The 23,753-nt window shown below is 35.3% G+C and overlaps 2 protein-coding genes and 1 pseudogene across 2 annotated transcripts; 2 read left to right on the top strand and 1 right to left on the bottom strand.

The window, feature by feature from the left end:
• Positions 1-1,266: 1,266 nt before the first annotated feature.
• On the bottom strand, positions 1,267-1,677 carry LOC121247892. The gene has a single exon (XM_041146361.1). It carries the CDS (start codon positions 1,675-1,677, stop codon positions 1,267-1,269), a length of 411 nt encoding a protein of 136 aa, XP_041002295.1.
• A 5,190-nt stretch (positions 1,678-6,867) lies between these two features.
• Positions 6,868-10,601, top strand: LOC121257903 (annotated as a pseudogene).
• A 5,240-nt stretch (positions 10,602-15,841) lies between these two features.
• On the top strand, positions 15,842-23,169 carry LOC121257721 (pleiotropic drug resistance protein 1-like). The gene is made up of 24 exons (XM_041158903.1): positions 15,842-16,244; positions 16,397-16,517; positions 16,608-16,696; positions 16,803-16,887; positions 16,971-17,130; positions 17,253-17,329; positions 17,534-17,587; positions 17,704-17,794; positions 17,878-18,179; positions 18,357-18,638; positions 18,720-19,036; positions 19,122-19,282; positions 19,391-19,494; positions 19,582-19,738; positions 19,823-19,948; positions 20,081-20,232; positions 20,351-20,683; positions 21,017-21,307; positions 21,404-21,487; positions 21,590-21,723; positions 21,882-22,109; positions 22,224-22,395; positions 22,491-22,745; positions 22,836-23,169. Exons 1-24 carry the CDS (start codon positions 15,919-15,921, stop codon positions 23,094-23,096), a joined length of 4,362 nt encoding a protein of 1,453 aa, XP_041014837.1. The 5' UTR covers positions 15,842-15,918; the 3' UTR covers positions 23,097-23,169.
• The last annotated feature ends 584 nt before the right edge of the window (positions 23,170-23,753 follow it).

The following is a 23,753-nucleotide window of genomic DNA, read 5'->3' as shown; positions in this document are numbered from 1 at the left end:
TCGGCGGTTTGCCATTCAAAGGCAACGAACAAATTTTGTGCTAAACTTGTCCAAGTTGAAGTGTTGAATCAAAGTGGTATGACTGAGCAAGACAAGGTATAATCATTCACTTTTTAATTATTTCCAACAACTTAATTGTGATATTTTATGCGTTATGTTCCTTCTATCTTTAATGTGTGGTTAATTCTTTGATTTTATGCTTGAATTGGAAGTTTGACAAAGCTAAGATCATGTATCAATCGCTTGAGAAAACGTCATTTCAGTTCGAGCATTTTTTTGTAGCTATTGAAGGACCAACCGAAATGGAATCAACATTGCACAAAGGACGGGATGAAGCGAAGGTCGATGATGTCCCCAACATATTCTTGTAGCTCAACAGTTGCACCTAATTCACCTATGTATTCAGTTGGTGGTAGAGAGGTAGAGAATCTGGTAAATAATGATGTCATTGAATTGGATAAGCCAATGGGAAGAAAAACTGAGAAAGGAAAACGTAAGGCTCAAGGCAAGGTATCAGATGAGCTTGTGGAGCTGAGCAAGCGTAAGTATACTCTCCTGGACGAGTCACGTGCTCAGGAGAAATAATTTTTTCGACTCAAGGCCGAGAAGATGGCATATGATCGAGAAAGGGAGGGATATAAAAGTAGACAAGAGGACGAGAGACTAAGGTTGGAGGCGGAGAAACTGGAAATCGCCTGATGGGAGAGAGAGAGAGAGAGAGAGGAGCACATAATGTTGCTCGATGTGAATACGTTGCTTGGAGTTCAGTGGGTATATTTCCAGAAACTTCAAATGAAAATATTGGCGAGACGCAATGCATCAGAAAATTGAGGCTACATTTTTTTCGTAACTTATTTTTTTTATTCAGTATTAGGACATTTGTATTTTATGTTTGGCACATTAGTATAACTTGCTTGATCGTTGAGACTAATGTTGATAGTTTTTTTAAAAGACTTTAGCACTTTTGTTGTATTTTATAATGTGTACATTAGCAAGTATTTATTGAGAATATAGAAAAACGTGGTCGTTGAATTTGAGTCAAACATGGATAGATGTTGCTTTGATTACAGCTCGACATTACAAATCTTTAAACTATTACAGATAATGAAAATATTACAATAACAATCAACATATTCTTGAAGAAAACATATTTTTTAAAATGGAAATTGTGGAAATAGGAATACATGGTCGCTACTAATGAGAAGATAGAGAATCCAACATAGCATTTTCTTTATTGTTGGGAATAAATCTATCATTGATGTTCAATTAAATCTGTAGTTGATGATATGCCAAGCTGTCTCTAATTTCATGATGGCGCTGAATGAAGTTGATAAATTCGTTTGTTGGATTGCACGACAGTTCTGGAATATCATCATCAACTTGATCATACTCCATGTTCAGACCTTGACTATCATCACGCTCGTCCTCAATGATCATGTTATGTAGAATAACACATGCTTTCATTATATTTGTTAGCTCATCAACTTTGAAAAATTGGGAAAGTCCACGAACAATTGCAAATCGTTGTTGAAGTATCCCAAAGGCACGTTCGACATCTTTTTTTGCGGATTCTTGTGCTGCAGCAAAGTTTTTCTTCTTATTCCCTTGGGGTGATGTAATCGTCTTCACAAACGTTGACCACTTGGGATAAATGCTATCGGCAAAGTAGTACCCCATAGTGTAGTCGTTGTCATTGATTGTGTAATTGATTGGAGAATCACGCCCTTTGAGCAAGTTTTGTGAAAATAAAATATCTCTCTAGCACATTAATATTATTATGTGAACCGGGTATACCAAAAAATGCATGTCATATCCAAAGATCATATGAAATAACTACTTCTAAAATAATAGTTGGTTCACAAATGTGACCAGTATACATACCTCTCCAGGCAGCGAGACAATTTTTCAACTTCCAATGCATGCATCAATGCTTCTTGGCATTCCTGAGAAGCTCCGTTGTTCACCAACCGCAAGCAATCGAGCAATATTATTAGCATTTGGAGACCGCAAATATTCATCTGAAAAAACAGATACAATTGTCTTATAGAATTTTTTTAGGCTTTCCATTGTGGTGCTTTCTCCAATACGTATGTATTAATTCATAAAATCTCTAATAACCCCATACGCCAGCATTTTTAAGTGCTGCAGTTATCTTTTACATAGAAGATAAACCAAGTCTTTCAGCATTATCTCTTCTCTAGACGAAGTAGAGCTCGTAAGCCTCTACCTCATTTAGAATACAGAGAAATAGGGGATGACTCATCCGAAATCTCTTTCGAAATAGATTGGAGGGATATACTGGATTTTTGCGATATAGTCGTGAAAAAGGTGCTCGTGCCCTTGGATATGATCATGCCGAATAAACTTACGACGTTGGTAATTGCCACGATGTCTCGATGACTCTCCATCAGCCTTGACATTAAAAACAACATCCAATTCATCATCATATGACAAGTATATGAGCAATTTACGAAAGAAAGAATGAGCCATTTGATGAAGGAAGTTGGAGATGAGACTTGGGTTTTTAACAATGTGAATGCAAACAAAAAATGTTACCATTAGAGAAAAGACAAAAAAAAGTTACTGTTAGAGAAATAAAGTATGTTATTGTTGGAGGCTGGAATTGAAAATATTACCGTTGTACTATTTTGTAAAAAAATTTATCATTAATACGCGGATAGGTATTACCGTTAGAGAAACTGAAAATGAAAAAAATGTTATCGTTAGACAAATGCAAATCAAATATTACTCAAGTATATACGGACAAACTCATATTAAAAAATACCATCACATTGGAAAATGCATATATTAAAAAAGTTATTATTTTTTAATACTGATATTGACTTGAAAAATAATACTACATCTGGGAAAAAAAATCGTATAAATATTTATAAAATGTGATATTTGAAAAGAAACAAAATAAGATAAAAGAATTAGTGGTTAAGAATGGAAATGAAAGTAAGAGAAAAAAAGTAATAATAGAAGAATATTATTTTAATAAAAGAGATAAATGATAGAGAATGAAATGTAGAAGTTTTTGAAGATGGGTAAAAATTTATGATAAAATTATAGGAAGTGTTATTTTTATGTTATTTTTAACTAAATTTTAAAGAAAAAATTTAGGAACAATGTTTTTATCCATAAAAAGTTCTGTATGCAATGAGCTTTTTTTGTTTTTTTTTTTTAAACTTTTGTCCTTTTTATTATATTTTATTATACATAAACGGTCAAATATAGCCCGATTATCCCCAATTGCATATCCCGTTGTTCCTAGCAAAAACTCTTGTATTTATTATTTTTCTTTCATTTTTGTTGAGTGAAGGACCTGTAAAATGTTTTCTTTTCATTTTTGTTGAGTGAAGGACCTATAAACTCAGTAAGGCTCGAAGTAGGATCCAAACAGAACTGAATGGAATGACTCGAGAGTACGGGCTATGCATCTGGTTGACCTTTTCTTTCTGGATCCAGAGAGCATAACCGTTGCTGTTGTGGTCTGGATATGGTAGTAAATCTTAGAACAGTACCACTAATAAAATGAATCATGAAGGCATCACATTTCAGCACTTCCGCTCCTTTATCAGGAAGTCAGCCTTTCAACTCTAATTAAAAGCAGAGGATATGTGAAGTTAATGTGACAGCACCAATAGGGTTGTGTGCTGATCTATTTTATTATTATTTATGAATTATTTTATTATTATTTACAAATAATTTAAAATATTTTTAACATCCAAAGTAACCGATAAATGCACGACTGGAAAACTACATGCGTCCAACGTGTTTGAAATTTGGGAAAATACTATTAACTAAACAGCTAGCTTTTTATACTAAACAACGTGTTTTAAATGTAAATAACTTGTAGAGATATTGTTATTTTATCGAAATATGTTCATTTTGGAATGATTTTATTCATGCTGAGGTTCCATATTATTTCGTGAAAAATTTAAATAAATAGCGCGGTTAGTGTTACAAGTACTCATTTAGGAGCTGCCTTTCGAGTTTGATAGTTGAGAAAATTAACCTTCGAGAATTGGTCCCACGCGGTCCCAGTTATATGTACCTTATTTTGTCTCCTGAGTCCTGTGGTACTTGTGCAACGTGATTTATTTAAAAAATATAAGAAATATATTTAAAATGAAATGAAATCTAGAATTATAAAAAGAGAAAAATTAAAACTGTTGGTTCCATCTAATCTTTTTATATTTGTGTTTTAATTTTTTTTAATAAATCACTTGACATCATGATAAATAATACTTTTATATTTATATTTATTTTTTTTTTAATAAACTACGTGACACTACATGAGAATAAAATAAACAGTATAACTGAGACAATATAGTAGTGTTTCTCATTAGGGTGATGCTACATCCATTGAGGGATAATTCCTCACCGAATATCTAATTTTATTTTTTTAAAAATATTTTTTAAATCTTTTAACAATTTTAAAAAATACATTTATTAAAAAATATTCTCTTAACGTTTAAGTAAATAAAAAAGTCAAATCGGTTAAAAATATCTATGGAGATTATAGGTGGGAGAAGAGTTTTGCTTCTCATTAACCATATCCAACTTTTCTTTGGGGATGTAAGAGTTGGCAATGGCCTAAAGTCTAAAATTTAGCTAAAATGTCAACTTTTAATTAGGTGAATTTACATTAGACTAACTATCTTAAACTCAAAATAATAATATAATATTATATATTTTAATAATATTTGACATTTTTTTTTAATATTTTGCAAACACACTTTATATATTAATTAATAATTTCATTTTAATTAGAGAATTCTTCCTCGTTCCAAAACCAGTTACGAACTACATGTACAAGAAATCCTAGGCAAAACCCAACAGCTCTCATGTAATAAATCATCTGTGTCGAAGATCGGTCAAAACTTAAAGCTGACCAACCATACTTTTTTTTTTTAGTAGATCATATCGATATCTCAAGGACCAGAAAACAACGTGCAATATTCGAAAGAACAATACTAAGTTAATCTGTAAAATTTCTGCATAACTTCTCCGTCTTAAAAGATAACCAAACATTAAAAAATAAATAAATAGCTTACAGAAACATAAACTTGTGATTTCTACCAAGCCCTGAATTGGATAATCTTGAAACATAACATGATATCCTAATTTCTCAATCAAACAGACTGAAGCCCATATCATCGTCTAATTCCTTTCCCTTCCACTATTTCCTCTTTCTTTGGCTCTGCTGCAGCAGGAGCAATAGCAGCACCGCCGCCGCCACCTGTTGCTGCTGCAACTGCAATAGCACCACCACCACCAGTAGGGACATATGCCAATTTCTCTCTTCCAAATGCAATAAGCTCAGTAATGTCTTTACCCTTCACCTCAGATAGGAGCAGCTCAATCTTATAATATTTAGATACTAAAAAAAAAAAAAAAAAAAAACAATTGAGATAGAATGAGATTCGTGAGACTTTTTGCCATCCAAAATTAGGACTTAATAAGCTTCCAGACCGGACATGCTGCCCTATAAAATGGGTCATCTCTACGAGTCGAATTTTCTAGAGTTTTTGTAGACTCCAGCATAAATTCATAAAATAAAGGAAAACACTAGTTTTACATAGGATTTCTACTGAAATCTTCTACAGATTTTTTTTTCACTTTTTTTTACTTGATGATTAAGTGAATATTTTTAAATGAATATATGATTTTTTTTTTAAATATCTAAATAATTTTAAAAAAAATGGTGAAGGAAAAAGTAAAAAAATAAAAAAAAAATATTTGTTGAATGCAAAATTAATATTATGTAATTTATTTTATATTCTTTCCACTTCCCGAGAGTATAGCGGTGTTGATTCTCGATTACTTGTGAACTACGTTGGGTTGTCTGTCAACAAATTATTCTACCCAAACTATCCTCACGTTTAAAAACAAAAAACGCAAGTGTCACGAGTCACGATTGGTCGAGTTTTAAAAAGGCAACTTGAAATGACTAAATTATCCTCGGAAATATTCAAAACATACTGCCCACGCGTTAGAAAGTCCGTGTCGACCACGACATCCCACCAAGCAGTCTGCCAAGTGCTTATTAAGTAACAACCGCCCAACATAATGTAAAATTGGATTTCATTCTTTTTATTTGGATCAGAGATATTAATCATATTATCTACAAAATTCAATAGACCTAAATGGAGTATTTGTACTATGTGATGATGAATGTCTCAAATCAATATTAATTTTTGAGAAACCAAATGGGAAATTTTTATTTTTTATTTTTTATTTTTTTATCAGTTCTATTGAAGCTTTTTGAATGGTTATTTTAAAAAAAACCTCTAAATGGACAGTCATAATATTCTTATAGGACCATATTACTATTAGTGTAGAAAAGATATCTCAATGTCTGAGTATATTATAACTAGGTCAAGTATAAAAGATTATATTAATTTCGAGCTAGCTTGATTAAAAATAAATATATCAGATAATATTAAATTTTGAATTAGATAGTTTCATTCCTACTACTTATAGAAAAAAAGTTATTAAAGTAAAGGAATTTCATATCGATCAACTTCATAAATTAGGAATTAGTTGTTCAATCAACACAATTGAATTAGGGTTGGTTTAGATTTTGAAATGATTTTAGATGAAAGATAAAAGTTGAAAAAAATATTGTTAAAATATTATTTTTTAATATTATTATTGTTTTAAAATTTGAAAAAGTTAAATTAAAATTTGAAAAAATTAAATTATTTATCATATTTTATGTAAAAATTTAAAAAATTTATAATAATAAAATAATATAAATAAAATAAAATATTTTCCAAATCTAAACGGAATGATATTCTACTGTCCAGATGAATTATTAAAAGAAATACTGAAATATTCATAGCTACACTCTTTAATTTCTCATTTGCTCGATCGATTCACACGCGCTTCGGGAAGTTGTGTGGACATGTAAAGACAATGGACGCTTGCACCAGAACCGCTTCAACTTCATTCTTCCACGGTCTCCCCAAGATCCAGACTCCGAGATAAAGTTCTAACGGGTACCGAACGGTTTTTACAAGCCTAAGATCCAGAGTTCTGCAAAGTGGGGTTCCGATTCAGAGATATCTAAGCAACAAGACACAAAGGAACAATTCCAAGTTCAGGTTAGCCTTCCTCAAGCAAAATGTCAAATTAATTTGACTCCATACGCATCCAAACTATGAACTTGGATTTGACCTTTCTCTCATTTACTCTGATCTTCTTCATGGTCATCTGGAACGAATTACGTAGCTACGTTCATGTTTATGCTTGTGATTTCTGTTGCAAAAACTGAACTAGTTTTATAGAAATTTCTGGCAGAGCAATTGGAATCATGAAAGTTGCATCTTTTGCTTTTATTGTCTGGTCAGTGTGTGGATTGTTTTTCGGATTTGGTTATGCAAATCCAGAACTCCTAGAAGCAGATCCCATAAACTACAATTATGATAGAATAGACGAAGTGAAAAAAGAATGTGCTTCTGTTCTATCTTCTGCCTCTGAATTGAGACCTGAAGAAAGCAGGGTTTATAGTGTTAAAAAGGAGCTCTTTTTTATTAATGGGGATTGGAGTCAGGAGGTTGGTAAGGCTCCAATTATGCCATTTGATGATAGAGAAGTTCCAAAGAATTCATCTGATACTCCGGATCCATTAAATTTGGTTTCTTTTTGGGTAAAGGATGTTGATCATACTCGTCGATCTAGGAAGTCGGTGAGTGTCAGTGGGTTGTTAAGTATGGGCATAACACGAGATGGTTCATTTACGGATAGTGGGTTTGATGGAAATCCACACTTTCAGATATGGCCCGGTCATTCCCAGCTCTCTATTGCCTTTGAAGGATTTACACCGAATCCAAGAAAAATGGTGGGGAAAGAGTGTTGTGCTTGTTGGGGAGTGCAATGTTGCCATCTAGGGAGCCCAATACTATCGATCCATGGGAATGGGTGAAGGTTTCTATTCCGCGTTATGACCAGCCTCCTCTTTTGCAAGATGATCGAATTCTGCTGGTTCTTCGCTTTCCCATGACATTCACATTGACAAGCCGGGTGATCCGAGGGGAAATGAGAAGTTTAAACCCAAAATCCAACCCCAAGTACTTTGACGAGGTTCAAATTTTGTCCCAGCTGGGCACGTCAACGGACTATGAGTTTGCTTCTGAAAAGATTGTGTCCAAAGCGTGTGATCAATACCCATTCCAGGATAGCTTGATGAATGGTGGCGTTAGTGTCTATAAAGGTTCTCATTTTTGTGAAATACTTGAAGAAGTTACTCGGGACCAAGCTTTCACAGTTGTGCCAAACTGGAGATGCAATGGTACAGATGAATTTTGCAGTAAGCTGGGTCCTTATATATCGGATAAGGAGATTAAAGTAACAGATGGAGTTTCAAAGATGTTAAAATCTATATCCAGAATCTAAAGTGTGAGCAAAAAGCTGCACGGGGAAATGTCAGTTCTGTAATGGTTTCAGCTGTGTTTAGAGCTGTTCCTCCATTGGAGAATCAGTATACTGCAGCAGTGAGGTCTGGGGTTAGCAACATGACTGTTGCTGCTGAGGGTATTTGGAAGTCTTCCAGTGGGCAGCTTTGCATGGTTGGCTGCCTTGGACTCATTGGCAGTGAAGGGATTGGCTGTACTTCCCGGATCTGTTTGTACGTACCTATCTCATTTTCCATAAAGCAACGAAGCATTGTTTTTGGGAGTTTTTCCAGCCTTGATAAGAACAATGCATCATACTTCCCATTGTCATTTGAAAAGATAGTGCAGCCTACGGAGTTGTGGAATTATTTTAAAGCCTCCCATCCATATTACAGCTACTCAAAACCTGATGCAGCTGGTACTATCCTAGAAGAGAATGAGCCCTTCACTTTTGGAACTGTCATCAAGAAATCTTTGCTTCATTTCCCCAAACTGGAAGACACAGAGGCATTCCTAGTGAGTCTTTCGCTTCTCTCAGAAGATCTCACCCTTCATGTCTCTGCAGTTCCTGATCCATTTCCTAGTCCTTGATTGCCAAAAACTGAAGTTCAACTGGAAATTCTTTCAGTTGGTCCCTTGTTTGGGCGCTACTGGTCCAATGGTTCCACCACAGAAGAGGAGACTCCTTACCACACAAAGGCTGAATACACCGAAAAGCAGCTCCTTCTCAATGTATCAGCACAACTCACACTTACTGGAAAAGCTTATAACAATTTTTCTGTGCTTTTCTTGGAGGGTCTTTATGATCCACATGTTGGGAAGATGTATCTAGTTGGTTGCAGGGATGTCCGAGCCTCTTGGAAGATTTTATTTGCAAGCATGGATCTTGAAGCTGGGATGGACTGTTTAATTGAGGTGGTGGTGTCGTACCCTCCCACTACAGCTCGTTGGTTAGTGGATCCAACGGCAAGGATTTCCATTAACAGCAAAAGGAATGAAGATGACCCCCTCCACTTTAGTACAATCATGCTCCAAACATTTCCGGTTATGTACAGGAAGCAGCAGGAAGACATCCTGTCTCATAGGGCTGTTGAGGGAATTCTCCGGATTTTGACTCTTTCATTAGCAATAGCTTGCATTTCAAGCCAGCTGTTTTACATGAAGCATAATTTGGTTTCTGTTCCTTATATGTCTCTTGTCATGCTAGGTATCCAAGCTCTTGGTTATAGCCTTCCTCTGATCACAGGGGCAGAAGCTCTTTTCAAGAGAATGGCTTCCGATTCTTATGAGATGCAATCTTATGAACTCGAGAATAATCAGTGGTTCCATATGATTGATTACACGGTGAAGCTTCTTGTAATGGTCTCATTTATATTGACTTTAAGGCTTAGCCAGAAGGTGTGGAAATCTCGCATTAGATTATTAACACAAGCCCCCCCTCTAGAACTGCACCGTGTCCCCAGTGATAAGCGGATACTTATTACTACCTTCAGCATCCATGTGATCGGGTTCATGATTGTTCTAATCATTCATAGTACGAAGACCAGCCAGAGATCTCTCCGGGCAAAAACACATACTCTAATCTTGGAAAGAAATTCCCACTTGCTGCAGGAATGGGAAACAGTACTAGAAGAATATGTGGGTCTCGTTCAAGATTTTTTCCTGCTCCCCCAACTTATTGGCAATTTTGTGTGGCAGATTGATTGTAAACCACTCAGGAAACTCTATTTCATTGGAATCACAGCTGTCAGACTGTTCCCCACATTTATGATTATGTAAGAGCTCCCGTTCGTAATCCATACTTTGCTGAGGATTATGAGTTTGTCAACCCAAGTTTTGATTTTTACTCTAAGTTTGGCGATATTGCGATACCGGTGACAGCAATTATTCTTGCAATTGCTATCTATATTCAGCAAAGGTGGAATTATGAGAAGCTTAGGCAGACTCTTACTTTGGGTCGTTTTAAGCTTCTTCCATCAAGATTCAGAATGTACGAGCGCTTACCTTCTCAAACAGTTGAAGCTGAGCTTGTTTCCGGGATCAATGGTAAGACCGCTCTTGAGAAAGAGGGCAATGATGTAGAATGAGATGAAAATATCTCAAATGATGTGAAGAATATTTTATTGTAGACAAACATCAAAAGTAGATGTTATGTTGGTTGCTTACTGTTGTTATATAAGAAATGCTGCTTTTCTGAAAGAGTAATTACTGAAACATGTTTTCCCATCCAACTTATAAAAAAAAAAAAAAACATGTTTTCCCAGCCATATCGATTTATCTTTTTTCATGCTGGTTTCCACATTTATGTACCTCTTTACTGTCGTAAAAGCTCCACCACTTTACCAAACTTGACGAATACTGACTCGAGCTGGTTCTAAGTATGTACCATATTTGGACGTTGATGCTGCTGTCGAAAGTTAAAAGCTGGTTGACTCGAGCCTTTAATTTACATGTCCAGCCTCCAGTACTTTAATGTTCCCTATTGATGTAATCATTTTGACAAAATTAGAAAGAGAAATATTCTGGCCACAAAGGGATTGGACAAAAGTAATCTCACAAATTGACGTGACTTGATGTGGTTCGTTAGATTATAAAGTTATTTTTATTATCAAGTAACGGATTAAATGAAATCACGTCAATTTGTAAGATTATTTTTATATAATTCTTTTATAGATGTAACGGTATTTAACTAGAAATGCCTGTTAAGTTAATGGCTTAATGTTCTTTTTGCGCAAACGCTGGATAGGAGTAAATGATTGATGTACTATTTTTTTTTCTTTAGTCAAGTATTTGCTTCGGCTGTTTCTAAAGAAAGTGATACGTACAGAAAAAGAAAGTACGTCTAGAGATGTGGAATTAGTCCATCTCCTGCAACACTTCCCATATGACTTTAGGGTCCTATAAAAACGAGATCAACCAGAACTGAATAAGTTATAAAATGGGTTGTTTTATGATTTATGCAGAATACAAGGTTTTTCAACAAAAACGTGCCCCAGACCAGTCTCAACCCTACCATACTAGTTTCTTGATCGAAACACTCTCTGTCAAGTCCAATTAAAGATGAAGTCTCCAACAAGAATGCTTCTGAAATCATTTATGTGAAACCTTTGATGTTCAAGAAAAAGCTTGAAATTTGAGTCCCGATTCCCGATTGAACCTCCAAAATCAATTTGAAGGCGACTTTGGTTTCACTTTCCACATCAACGTGAACCGCAAGGTCGGCCGGAAACCTTTATTGCTTAATTAATTAAAGGCATAGCTTTTGAAGTGAGTGTGTGTGTGTATATATTCATGCCACTTCCCCAACTAACCTCACCTAATATACATATGTTAAAGCAATGGGAAGAAAGATTCTTAGAACTAATTACGTTAAAAAATATAGAATTAACTTTTACAGAATTAAAAAAAAAAAAAAATCCTCACAAAATAAAAACTTCTCTAAAAACTTTCTCAAGTTCAACATATTTTTAATAGATTTCATCACTTTTATAAAAATATTATGAAACTATGTTTAAGAATTTTAGAAAATGTTGTAAACTTTTACGAAATGTTACATGCCACCAAGTCTACCTATACTTAACCCTGAAATAAAAGTTAAATTGAAATGATAAAAAAAAAAAAAAAACTATCATTTGCATAGAGTTATTATAAGAGTAATACTACTCTTACCAATAATTTTTATCGCTATGATTTTTTTATTATTATTTTTACTTAATAATTAAGTAATTACTTTTTAATAATATTATGAATTTTTTATTTTTTAAAAAATATTTAAATGTGTAAAAAAAATGCATGTAAAAAAAAATAAAAATAAAAATCCCAAAACCACTAACGGGGGAGCGGTGGCTGTAGTCTCTTATTACAATAGGTTGTGATAAGTACGGATTTCACCTTTAATTTCTACTGACATGATATTTTACAATAGGTTGTGAATATCACGCGTTGAACATATTATATAAAAGTAAATTTATTGAGTAATTGTTGGAATAAAGGAGCTGTAAAATAAAAAATATTTAGAGAAAAATTTGCTTCAAGGTATGCTATGAATGTCACTTTCTTTAAGATAATATTTATCTTTATCAATAACGATATGCATATAGATTATAAGCGAATTTACCTCTAAGATACAATGAAGCCCAGAACAAGTCTGTTTGTCTAACTGTGTTATGCACACACGAAATTAGATCTCGAATATTCTCAAATTTTACTATTCAACCAAGAGATCAGAAATCTATTTTCTACAGAATGAACAGATCCTAATGATAAGTTTTGAAAAAATGAAAACTTTTGAAAGAGAGAGAATTTTGAAACTGCCTTCTATATTCTCTCAATTCTATGTTGAATTCGTAGGCCAATGAGTATATTTATAGAAGGTCAAAGGATGTAAATAAAAAGTTGTAACTTTTCATTTTTTATAATCTAATACGAACAAATATATTTATTATGTCTGTTACTAAGTGACACAAGGATTGGACCTAGTCCAATGGTCGCGTTGGTTCCCTCTCCAAACAATTTGCCCAAGTTGAAATATCAACTGGTGCAATCTGGAAATTATATTTTTTTCCATGCATTGTGCCCCTTGATGCGTTACAACACATGTGCCATGAGCCATGGGGCCTACGTAGAGCACACTCTACATAAATTAATAAAACAATATGACTTAATGTGATTTATCAAATTATAAAATTATTTTTATTATAAAATAAATCTAATAAACGTACGTCAATTTATAAATTTAATTTTGAATAATATTTTATATATATATATATATATACTTAGCAATTCTCGTTCTAGAATTACCTACTAATTACTTGTTGCTAGTACCACTGTAATATTAAGATATAAAATAAATAATAAAATTTATCTCTTCTTATCAGCTTAAATTTTTTAGACAAGTAGTATATTCATATGATATCAAAGTAGAGGTCTTGAGTTTGAATATGATTCTACACTCTATTCTATTTAATTAAATATTTTACGTATTAGACCACTTATTGAGAAGAAGTAACTGATACGTAAAAATAATATTAAGATATAAAATAAATAATAAAATTTAATTTTTTTATTAATTTAAAATTTTAAAATAAATTGTGATATTACATTCAAATTTCAATAAATACCAAAGCAGCGACTAGTGAGAAAGTGCCCACTGTTTTCTTGGAAGCGCAACGTAGTCAAAAAGTCAGGGCACGCCCTGCACGACGGGAGCAACTTAGTAGACTTCCGAGTTCGAAATACCCCACTCTGCCTCTCTCTTTATTGTAGTCCACACCTCGTGTTTTGATGACGAAACCAAGCATGATCATTTTGACCACAATAATTCAACGACTTCCCCTTTTTTTCCCAAAAAAAATTAATCTTTTACATATATTTTTTCTTTTTCTTTTTTTAATTGTAAGTAAAATATAGATTTCACAGTACCGTCATTTAGCAAATGTTGACACTTTCACTATTATGTCAGTGCTGATTTCATTCATGAGACATTCATGCAACTATGGGATAGAAAAAAATAAAATTAAAAAAAAAAAATGCACCGTTTCTGAGTCAGGAAAAAGAAATTATAACAATAAAGTCAAGAGTCAAACGTGGCGTATGTAAAAAACAAAAAGGAAAAAGACAGATAGGTAACCCATACACAAACAGCGTGGAGCCTGTCCCTATATATTAGCCCCACCACCAACTACCTTGAGAATTTTCAATTTCGCATTAAATTTAAAAATGTCCCTAGGTATGGACCCTTGTCCGTGACATAAAATAGGAGAATTCAAGAAATTGGAGAAGATCAAGGTTACAAATATAATGAATAAAAAAAAAAAAAATCGATTCAAGAAATTAGATCCAGGTTCATGTTTTTTCAACCAAACCGAGGAGGGACTGATAAAATAGCGGTGTGAGGTCCGTCATTCTTATTATATATATATATATATATATATATATATATATATATTCTAGAAACATACAAACAAAGAATAATTTAATAAGAAATAATAAAAAAATAAAATAAAATATTAAGATACGTGTACGAAAACATTAAAAATTAAAAATAATTGAAGAGTGATAGGGTCATTCATGAAGTTATTGATTCTATAATAAATTACAATTAATTGGTTAATATTATAATTCAGCATTGAATAAATAAATTAAAATGCAGGCAGCCGTCCGTGATCCAATTAAACTATAGCACCGAATTATATATTAAGAAAAGGGGGATCTAAATTGTTTTATATTTCTTTGAACTATCTAACCCAACAAACTATCCTTTCCCCGCTGGCTGTCATGTTACCTATCCAAAATTATTTGTTGCTTATTGCCCAAGTTCCGTTTCATTACTTTCTTAAAAAAAAAAAAAAAAATCAAAAGTCTTTAGAGAAGATGATTATCTACTCTGTTTAAACTCTCTTCCTGGACTTTTGTGGTCGGTCTAGAAATTCAGATCGTACTGAACAAGAAGCTGACCGGATATTTTGGATTGTCTAGTAACAGAGGTAATGGTGGGTATAAGTTTTAAATATATAAGTTATATATAATTTTTATTAATAAAAAATAATTTTTTTAAAATGAGATACACGAATTTTATTTTATTTTTATTTTTTTCAAGACCTCAATTTTATTAACAATTTTTATTTATGGTGAAGGAAAACCGTAATTATAAACAAACACTTAAAAGGTTATAAATAGACATAAAAGACAAACCCAAGCATAAAAAAAAAACCATTAACATCCGGCCACTGATACAAACCAATCCTCCGCAAATGACCGCAAAGACTAACCAATCCAATCAGTTCGCATCTACTCCAAGTCCATACCTTCAGATTCACACCGAGATACACGAATTGGTCTATTTAATACTTTTGTAAGTCATTTCATATTTGAAGCGTTGGTCAACAAAAGGTGGCGCCTGCGTTCACAAGACTGAGGAACCATCCACAAATGGCAATAACTTCTTGTTTTTTTTTTTTTTTCTTGTTTTGTTTGTGTGGGTCCTGTTTTCACCTAAGAACTAAGAAGCTGGCTCCTGGACCTGGAGTGCGGATGCACTTCAAAAGCCACCCATGCGGTTCACTTGCACTCCCTGTATAGACCCCATTCACCATGCATATATATTTGTTGTGAAAATCTGAACCAACATACATAAATACATACATTCTGATCTGTCTTTCATCAGCTTTTTCCAGAGATACAGTGTTATTAGGATTGCTTTGAGTAGTTTTAATATTTTTATTGAGTAGTTAATTAAGCAGTTTTTTTTTTTTTTTGGCGTTCTCCTACCCTGCAGAGTGGATAATTCTTACGTATTGTTGCGTGGGTTCCTGTCCATAGACTCTGAAACCTTTGGCTGGTTTGCCTAGAGGAATACCATTCTGGGTTGGGTGGACTTTTGCAGTTAATTGTGGCAGCTATATATCTTCGGTATTTATACCCATATCATGTTCGAGTAAATCCTGAAGATATATTTCTGGGTTTTGGTGGGTTTGAGGTGTTTTAGCCGCAGTGATCTTTATTCAGGGTTCTAAAAATGGATAACAGTGACCTTTACAGGGCCACTGGTAGTTTACGATTACGGAATTCGTCGGTCTGGAGGAATAATGCTGTGGACGTTTTCTCGATGTCTTCGCGAGAAGAAGATGATGAAGAAGCTCTTAAGTGGGCTGCCCTCGAGAAGCTTCCTACTTTTGATCGTCTAAGAAAAGGTATACTAACTACTTCAAGAGGTGAGGCCATTGAAGTCGATTTACAGAATCTCGGATTAGAAGAAAGGAAGAAACTGCTTGAGAGGTTGGTGAAATTAGCCGACGAGGATAATGAGAAGTTCTTGTTGAAGGTCAGGAATCGGATAGATAGGTAAGAGCTCTGCCAATTATTTACGCTTTTTTTTTTTCGGAAGTTTTCGTGGTAACGAAATGGAGTTAACGTATTTCTTCAAGTGTACTTAGCTTTCGTGCGTAATTTCTTCAGTACCGTAACGGATTTTCTTGTTTCCGGGAATCTCTCAGAGTTGGGATTGATCTTCCAACAATCGAAGTCAGGTTTGAGCACGTGAATGTCGAGGCAGAGGCTCGTGTAGGAGGCAGAGCTTTGCCTACCTTCTTTAACTTCTCTGTCAATATTCTGGAGGTAACCGTTTGCGAACTACATACCATGACACATTCATATATTTTGAAGCGTTTTTGTGAATTAAGTTGTTCTTGAATTTTCACTCGGCAGGGGTTCTTGAATTTCTTCCATATTCTTTCAAGTCAAAAGAAACATTTGTCTATCCTTAAAGATGTTACTGGAGTCATAAAGCCTAGGAGGTGAGAAAACATCCCCATCAGAAATCATGAATTGGATGCTGGATATTAAGATTTAAGACTGTATTTCTGAAACCCATGTTTCATTTTGTGCATATGTAATTGACAGAATGACTTTGCTATTGGGTCCTCCAAGTTCTGGGAAGACAACACTCTTACTAGCTCTGGCCGGAAAGCTTGACCCAACTTTAAAGGTGAAAATAATACCGTTTCAGCTTCAATCCTTTCTTGACTTCAATCTCATCTCTAACTAGAAAACCGCGACTTGTCATTTCAGTTTTCTGGGAGGGTGACTTATAATGGCCATGACATGAGAGAGTTTGTACCTCAGAGAACTGCGGCTTATATCAGCCAATATGATCTCCATATTGGAGAAATGACTGTAAGGGAAACCTTGGCCTTCTCAGCAAGGTGCCAAGGGGTCGGGTCACGCTATGGTTTGTAAACTATCTTATGGGATCAGTATTTCCATTTTTTAGCTTTCCTTGAATATTAAATTTTTCCACAAGTAATCTGTAACATACAAATAATGACTACTACATATTTTTGAAATCTGCAGATATGCTAGCAGAGTTGTCTAGAAGAGAAAAAGAGGCAAATATCAAACCAGATCCAGATGTCGATATCTACATGAAGGTGAGTCAGGAGCTATTGGCCATTAATTATATCTAGGATTCCAGAACTAATACCACAAACACTGCTTGGAACTGTAATCTTTAGCATGACTGAGGCTTTTGGTCAATTTTTTATTGAGTAGTAATTAATTTGATTTTTAACATAATAAAGTTTCACAATAAGTGATGATGGCTTTCTGTTCTCTATTTGCTTCTGATATATCAGGCTGCAACAACTGAAGGCCAGGAGGCTGATGTGGCGACAGATTATATATTGAAGGTAATAATATTGCTCATTTGCCGTTTGAGTTCTGCATTTAGAAAATGATCATTACTTATTAGGATTTAGGGAATCATATCCTTCAGTATCTTTAATGTGCTTCCTCGAACTTTCAGGTTTTGGGTTTAGAAGTGTGTGCTGATACCATGGTAGGAGATGAAATGGTGAGGGGTATCTCTGGTGGTCAAAGGAAGCGTGTAACGACAGGTACACGAAATTGCATGGCAAATGAAATTCACTTTCTTTGATATGAGTTGCCTGTATGATAATCTGCGTAAGTCAAATTACAGGGGAAATGCTAGTCGGACCAGCGAAGGCATTGTTTATGGACGAAATATCTACCGGATTGGACAGCTCGACAACTTTCCAAATTGTTAATTCGCTCAGGCAGTATGTTCAGATTCTGGATGGGACAGCAGTCATCTCTCTACTGCAGCCAGCACCGGAGACTTACGATCTTTTTGATGACATTATTCTCCTCTCCGATGGCTATATTGTGTACCAGGGACCCCGTGAAAACGTTCTCGAGTTTTTTGAATCCATGGGATTTAAATGTCCTGACAGGAAAGGTGTGGCTGACTTTCTGCAAGAGGTTAGTGTAAATCTAGACTTTGATGGTCTCATTCTTACTAATAATGGGCAAGTAATTGTTTGGACAAAGCAAAATGTATGGAGTTAGCAGAAGAACCTCAACAACAAGTCTTTTAGATGGCGAGCCTTACATGTGGAATCTCATGCCTGTTATTTGTTTCTGATCGTTTGGTCACAGGTGACATCAAGGAAGGATCAGGAGCAGTATTGGGCACGCAGAGATGCGCCTTACAGTTTCGTCGCAGTAAGGGAATTTGCTGAGGCATTCCAATCATTCCATGTGGGAAGAAGAATAGGAGATGAACTTTCAGCTCCATATGACAAGACAAAAAGTCACCCAGCTGCCTTGACAACCAAAACGTATGGTGTTGGTAAGAAGGAACTGTTAAAAGCTTCCTTCTCAAGAGAATACTTACTGATGAAGAGGAATTCGTTTGTTTACGTCTTCAAGCTATCACAAGTAAGTTTAAATTTTACTTGGTATTGCTTTCATTTTTCTGCAAAACAGGATATTGACTCTGCTTTCGTCCCTGCTTTTTAGCTTTTCCTTATGGCACTGATTGCAATGACAATTTTCCTACGGACGAAGATGCCTCGTCGTGATTCAACCGATGGAAATATCTATTTGGGTGCTTTGTTTTTCACAGTGGTTATGATTATGTTTAATGGAATGTCAGAGTTGCCCATGACCATTATGAAGCTTCCTGTTTTTTACAAGCAAAGGGACCTCCTATTCTATCCTTCATGGGTATATGCTCTTCCAACATGGATCCTTAAAATCCCAATAACCTTTTTGGAAGTTGCTGTCTGGGTCTTCATGACCTACTATGTCATTGGATTTGATCCGAATGTCGGGAGGTATGTACAACGAATTTGTTGCACATTTGGAAACTGTTTTACCCGAGTTTGTGTTTCCTAATATTTGGAAATGTATGTATTGCAGGTTGTTTAGGCAATACTTTTTGCTAGTACTTGTGAACCAGATGGCCTCTGCACTCTTCCGATTTATTGCAGCAATGGGTAGGGACATGATTGTTGCTAATACTTTTGGGTCATTTGCACTGCTCTTGCTCTTTGCCTTGGGTGGCTTTATCCTCTCCAGAGGTAACGATATTTTGAACTGAGAAATTAGTTTTTTTAACATTTTTTCCCCGGTATATGCACTATACATTAAAGAATGCTCCTTTTCTTCACTTTGCTTTGCTTCTACAGACGATGTAAAGAAATGGTGGATATGGGGTTACTGGATGTCGCCTTTGATGTACGGCCAAAATGCAATATTAGTTAACGAGTTCCTGGGAGACAATTGGAAAAAGGTGATTTCTTGAACTATTTCTTTTGAACAATTATGATCTGTACCGCTTGAAATAAAGCTAATGTTTGATTAAATTTGACCTTTAAAGGTTCTCCCAAACACAATCGAACCACTGGGAGTTACAGTGATGAAGTCGCGCGGGTTCTTCCCACAAGCATATTGGTATTGGATAGGCGTGGGAGCATCGTTTGGATTCATCATACTATTCAACATCGGTTTCACCTTCTCCCTCGCTTATCTTAACCGTGCGTATTTCCATCTTTTCCACTTTTAGGCCTTCTAAATGTAGTAGCTTTTGTATTGATAGTGTACTATATTTGACGGTGCAGCATTCGGGAAGTCACAGACTGTAAGATCAGACGAACCTGAAAGCGATGAACAGGGGAGTAGGACAGGAGAAGGCGTAGAGTTAACACGCAGAGAAAACAGCTCAAGTCATCATCGTAGAACTATAGGTAAGACGCTGCAAATATGCATGGTGACTTTTGAGCGTCAATAGTTTTATTACAGCTTAGACACACACACATATGTATATTTAAATAGCTCATACTACTCCTAGATTCCTATTGAACTTAATTGACATGCAGGGAGTGGACGAGACAGTAGGAGAGGAAGTACCTCCACCAGGTCCTCATTTGAAATTGAGGCTAGTCGTAACGGAAAAAGAGGAATGGTCCTTCCATTTGAACAACATTCAATCACCTTTGATGACATTATGTATTCTGTTGACATGCCACAGGTAACTTGAATCATAAATCTCTGGAACACTGGAACTGAAAAAGTTTCAGGACAATACTTAAGTCGAAAGGTCAATACAAGAGAACTTGAGACCTCATTTTCTTCAACTGAACATGCAGGAAATGAAGGAGCAGGGTGTTCTTGAGGATAAATTGGTGCTTCTGAAGGGTGTGAGTGGGGCTTTCAGGCCAGGTGTTCTCACAGCTCTGATGGGTGTAAGCGGTGCTGGTAAAACAACTCTGATGGATGTGCTGGCTGGTAGGAAAACTGGTGGATATATTGAGGGGAGCATCACAATTTCGGGGTACCCAAAGAAGCAAGAAACGTTTGCTCGAATTTCTGGGTACTGTGAGCAAAATGACATTCATTCTCCTCATGTTACTGTGTATGAGTCCTTGGTCTATTCAGCATGGCTCCGCTTGTCCTCTGATGTTGATTCGGAAACAAGAAAGGTTGGTATCTAAAAGACAACTCTGTTTCACTTTTTTGTTCCTATTTCTAATTTCTTTAAGGGCAGTTGACAATATGGCTTGTGCTCATGCTGGAGTACGGAGATTCTTGCCCAAGTTTACACACGCGCGCACATGTCAAATTTGAGCTTGTCTTCTCTTGACATGGTAGAGAATAAGGCAATGAGCAGTATTAATGTTGCACCCTCTTGTGCGTGTATAGTCGGATTATGAAAGGCATGATATGATGATAAAAGATGATTGAACTTGCCATAAAGAGTTTGAATACCATTACCCGAAATCTGGATTCATGATTCTGATCACACATGGTTGCAGATGTTCATTGAGGAAGTCATGGAGCTTGTGGAGCTGAACCCATTGAGGAATGCACTAGTTGGGTTGCCCGGTGTGAATGGTCTTTCTACCGAGCAGCGCAAGAGGCTCACTATTGCAGTCGAGCTTGTGGCTAACCCCTCCATAATATTTATGGATGAGCCAACTTCAGGTCTAGATGCAAGAGCTGCTGCAATTGTCATGAGAACAGTTAGGAACACGGTAGACACAGGAAGAACTGTTGTGTGCACAATTCATCAGCCAAGCATTGATATATTTGAAGCTTTTGATGAGGTGAGAACTATAAATAATCTGCAGATAGCTAGGTGAACATTTGTTGATTCTCTTGTAGACTTGAGAATGATGTATATATAAAAACATGAATTGCAGCTTTTCCTAATGAAGCGTGGAGGACAAGAGATATACGTTGGGCCGTTGGGTCACCACTCTATGCATCTTATCAAGTATTTTGAGGTAGGATGCTACAGAAATGAAAAAATAAAGACTTCCAAACGTCCATAAATCTGGGTATATGTTGTAAATTTCTTAACACACATACCTTTCTTTGGCTTCTAGAACATGGAAGGAGTCAGAAAAATTAAAGATGGTTATAATCCAGCAACTTGGATGTTGGAAGTTACGACTCCAGCGGAAGAACTTGCTTTGGGGGTAGACTTTACCACTTTGTACAAAAACTCGGACCTATACAGGTATGTTCAATGTTTAATTGGTTCACCACATGGTATGACTGAAAAGAAGAAAAAAGAAAAGCCTACCATCTTGAGGATCTATGTATAAGATCATCGTCATTATTGAGAACTTAGATGTTTTGGCTGAAACTTTTTCTGCTGTGTGGCATATGTCTCAGGAGGAACAAAGCATTGATTGCAGAGTTGAGCAAGCCTGCTCCAGCTTCAAAGGATCTCTATTTCCCGACTCAGTTTTCGCAGTCATTTTGGACTCAATGCATGGCTTGCCTGTGGAAACAACGCTTGTCTTATTGGCGTAACCCACCATATACAGCCGTGAGATTTCTCTTCACAGTATTCATAGCCTTGACATTTGGGACAATGTTCTGGGACCTTGGCTCCAAGACGTAAGTTTTTTTACCGGAAAACTCGGGAAAAAAAAAAAACATTTTATTCACTCTATTAACGATTCATTCACATCACTGCAACATTTTAATTTTCCTTTACATTTTAAATTGCAGCAAGACGACAATAGATTTATTCAATGCGATGGGTTCCATGTATGCTGCTGTTCTCTTCCTTGGTGTCCAAAACTCTTCATCTGTGCAACCTGTTGTGGCTGTTGAACGAACTGTCTTCTACAGAGAAAGAGCTGCTGGAATGTATTCAGCCTTGCCTTATGCATTTGGACAGGTAAACTAGGTTCATATATTCCACCCATATTCATATATAAAACTCAATAACTTTGTAGAAGGTAATAATAAAATTCTCATCTGATGTACCTCCAGGTTGCAATTGAGCTCCCATATGTTTTCATGCAATCTGCAGTATATGGCATTATAGTTTACGCAATGATTGGATTCGAATGGACGGTAGCCAAATTCTTTTGGTATATGTTTTTCATGTACTTCACATTGCTCTACTTCACCTTCTATGGCATGATGAGTGTGGCTTTTACACCAAACCACCATATTGCTTCCATAGTATCCTCAGCATTCTATGCCATATGGAACCTGTTTTCAGGATTCATCGTCCCACGAACTGTAAGTATTTGCAACTTTTGATCTGCGGTTTATAATAACAGCACAGATTTACATAACAATACATAACTCCTTTTTTTCTGCCAAAAACAGAGGATTCCAATATGGTGGAGATGGTACTACTGGGCATGCCCAGTTGCTTGGACTTTGTATGGACTAGTTGTTTCACAATTTGGAGACGTACAGGACCGACTGGAGGACAATGATCAGACCGTGGAAGAATATTTGAGAAGTTATTTGGGATTCAGGCATGATTTTCTGGGAGTTGTGGCAGTTGTGGTTGCTGGGTTTGCAGTGCTGTTTGGATTCATCTTTGCCTTCTCCATCAAGGCGTTTAATTTCCAGAGGCGATAGAAAATCGTAATGATTAATATTTGAGAAAAAATATTTGTAATTGTGAATTGTATAACTGTTGTGTAATCGTTTTGAAAAAAGTGAATAAAATATGAGATCTATATAAAAAAATTAATTTTTTAATAGTAGATTATATTTTTTTTTCAGAACGATTACGTGACGTTTACGCACTTTTCGATTCTCCGTAGAATTACTTTTAATATTTGTATAGGATGATATATGTTTCAAGATTCATGCTAGCAACAGGCTAGCATTTGTCCAAATTTATAAATTATATATGTGTATATATATATATATATATATATATATTTCACCACCTACGTACATGTATTATTAAGGCACTTTATTATTGTTGTCGCTATTATTTATTTAATTGTGAGCTTAAGGCACTTAACTTTATTTTTGATATAAATAGAGTTATAGAATTCTGAACTTTTATTTCCAATATAGTTTTCCAAGACACCGACTTCTAGTCCTAGAGCACGAACTCTTTTGGAGAAAGAATGGAGAGAGAGTTTGTGTTTCTCTTCCAATATACTTCTCAAAGAAAAGTCATGCTGCAATTTCAAGTCTATCATGAAAACAAAAAAAATTAATGTTGTCTGTTCTTGTCGGTTACCTTCCACCTAAATATGATCTTCCTGCATTAATTAAATT

This window comes from Juglans microcarpa x Juglans regia, chromosome 1D (genome assembly GCF_004785595.1).
Source record: "Juglans microcarpa x Juglans regia isolate MS1-56 chromosome 1D, Jm3101_v1.0, whole genome shotgun sequence".
Lineage (NCBI taxonomy): Eukaryota > Viridiplantae > Streptophyta > Magnoliopsida > Fagales > Juglandaceae > Juglans > Juglans microcarpa x Juglans regia.
The sequence above is the reverse complement of the archived record's forward strand: the minus strand, read 5'-3'. Positions and strand labels throughout refer to the sequence as shown.

Coding starts and splice junctions, on each gene's coding strand:
- LOC121257721 (XM_041158903.1), top strand. CDS start 15,919: ATGGATAACAGTGACCTTTACAGGGCCACTGGTAGTTTACGATTACGG. Junction 16,518..16,607: donor TCTCTGTCAATATTCTGGAG/GTAACCGTTTGC, acceptor TTCACTCGGCAG/GGGTTCTTGAATTTCTTCCA. Junction 22,110..22,223: donor TGGGACCTTGGCTCCAAGAC/GTAAGTTTTTTT, acceptor TTTAAATTGCAG/CAAGACGACAATAGATTTAT.
- LOC121247892 (XM_041146361.1), bottom strand. CDS start 1,677: ATGGGGTACTACTTTGCCGATAGCATTTATCCCAAGTGGTCAACGTTT.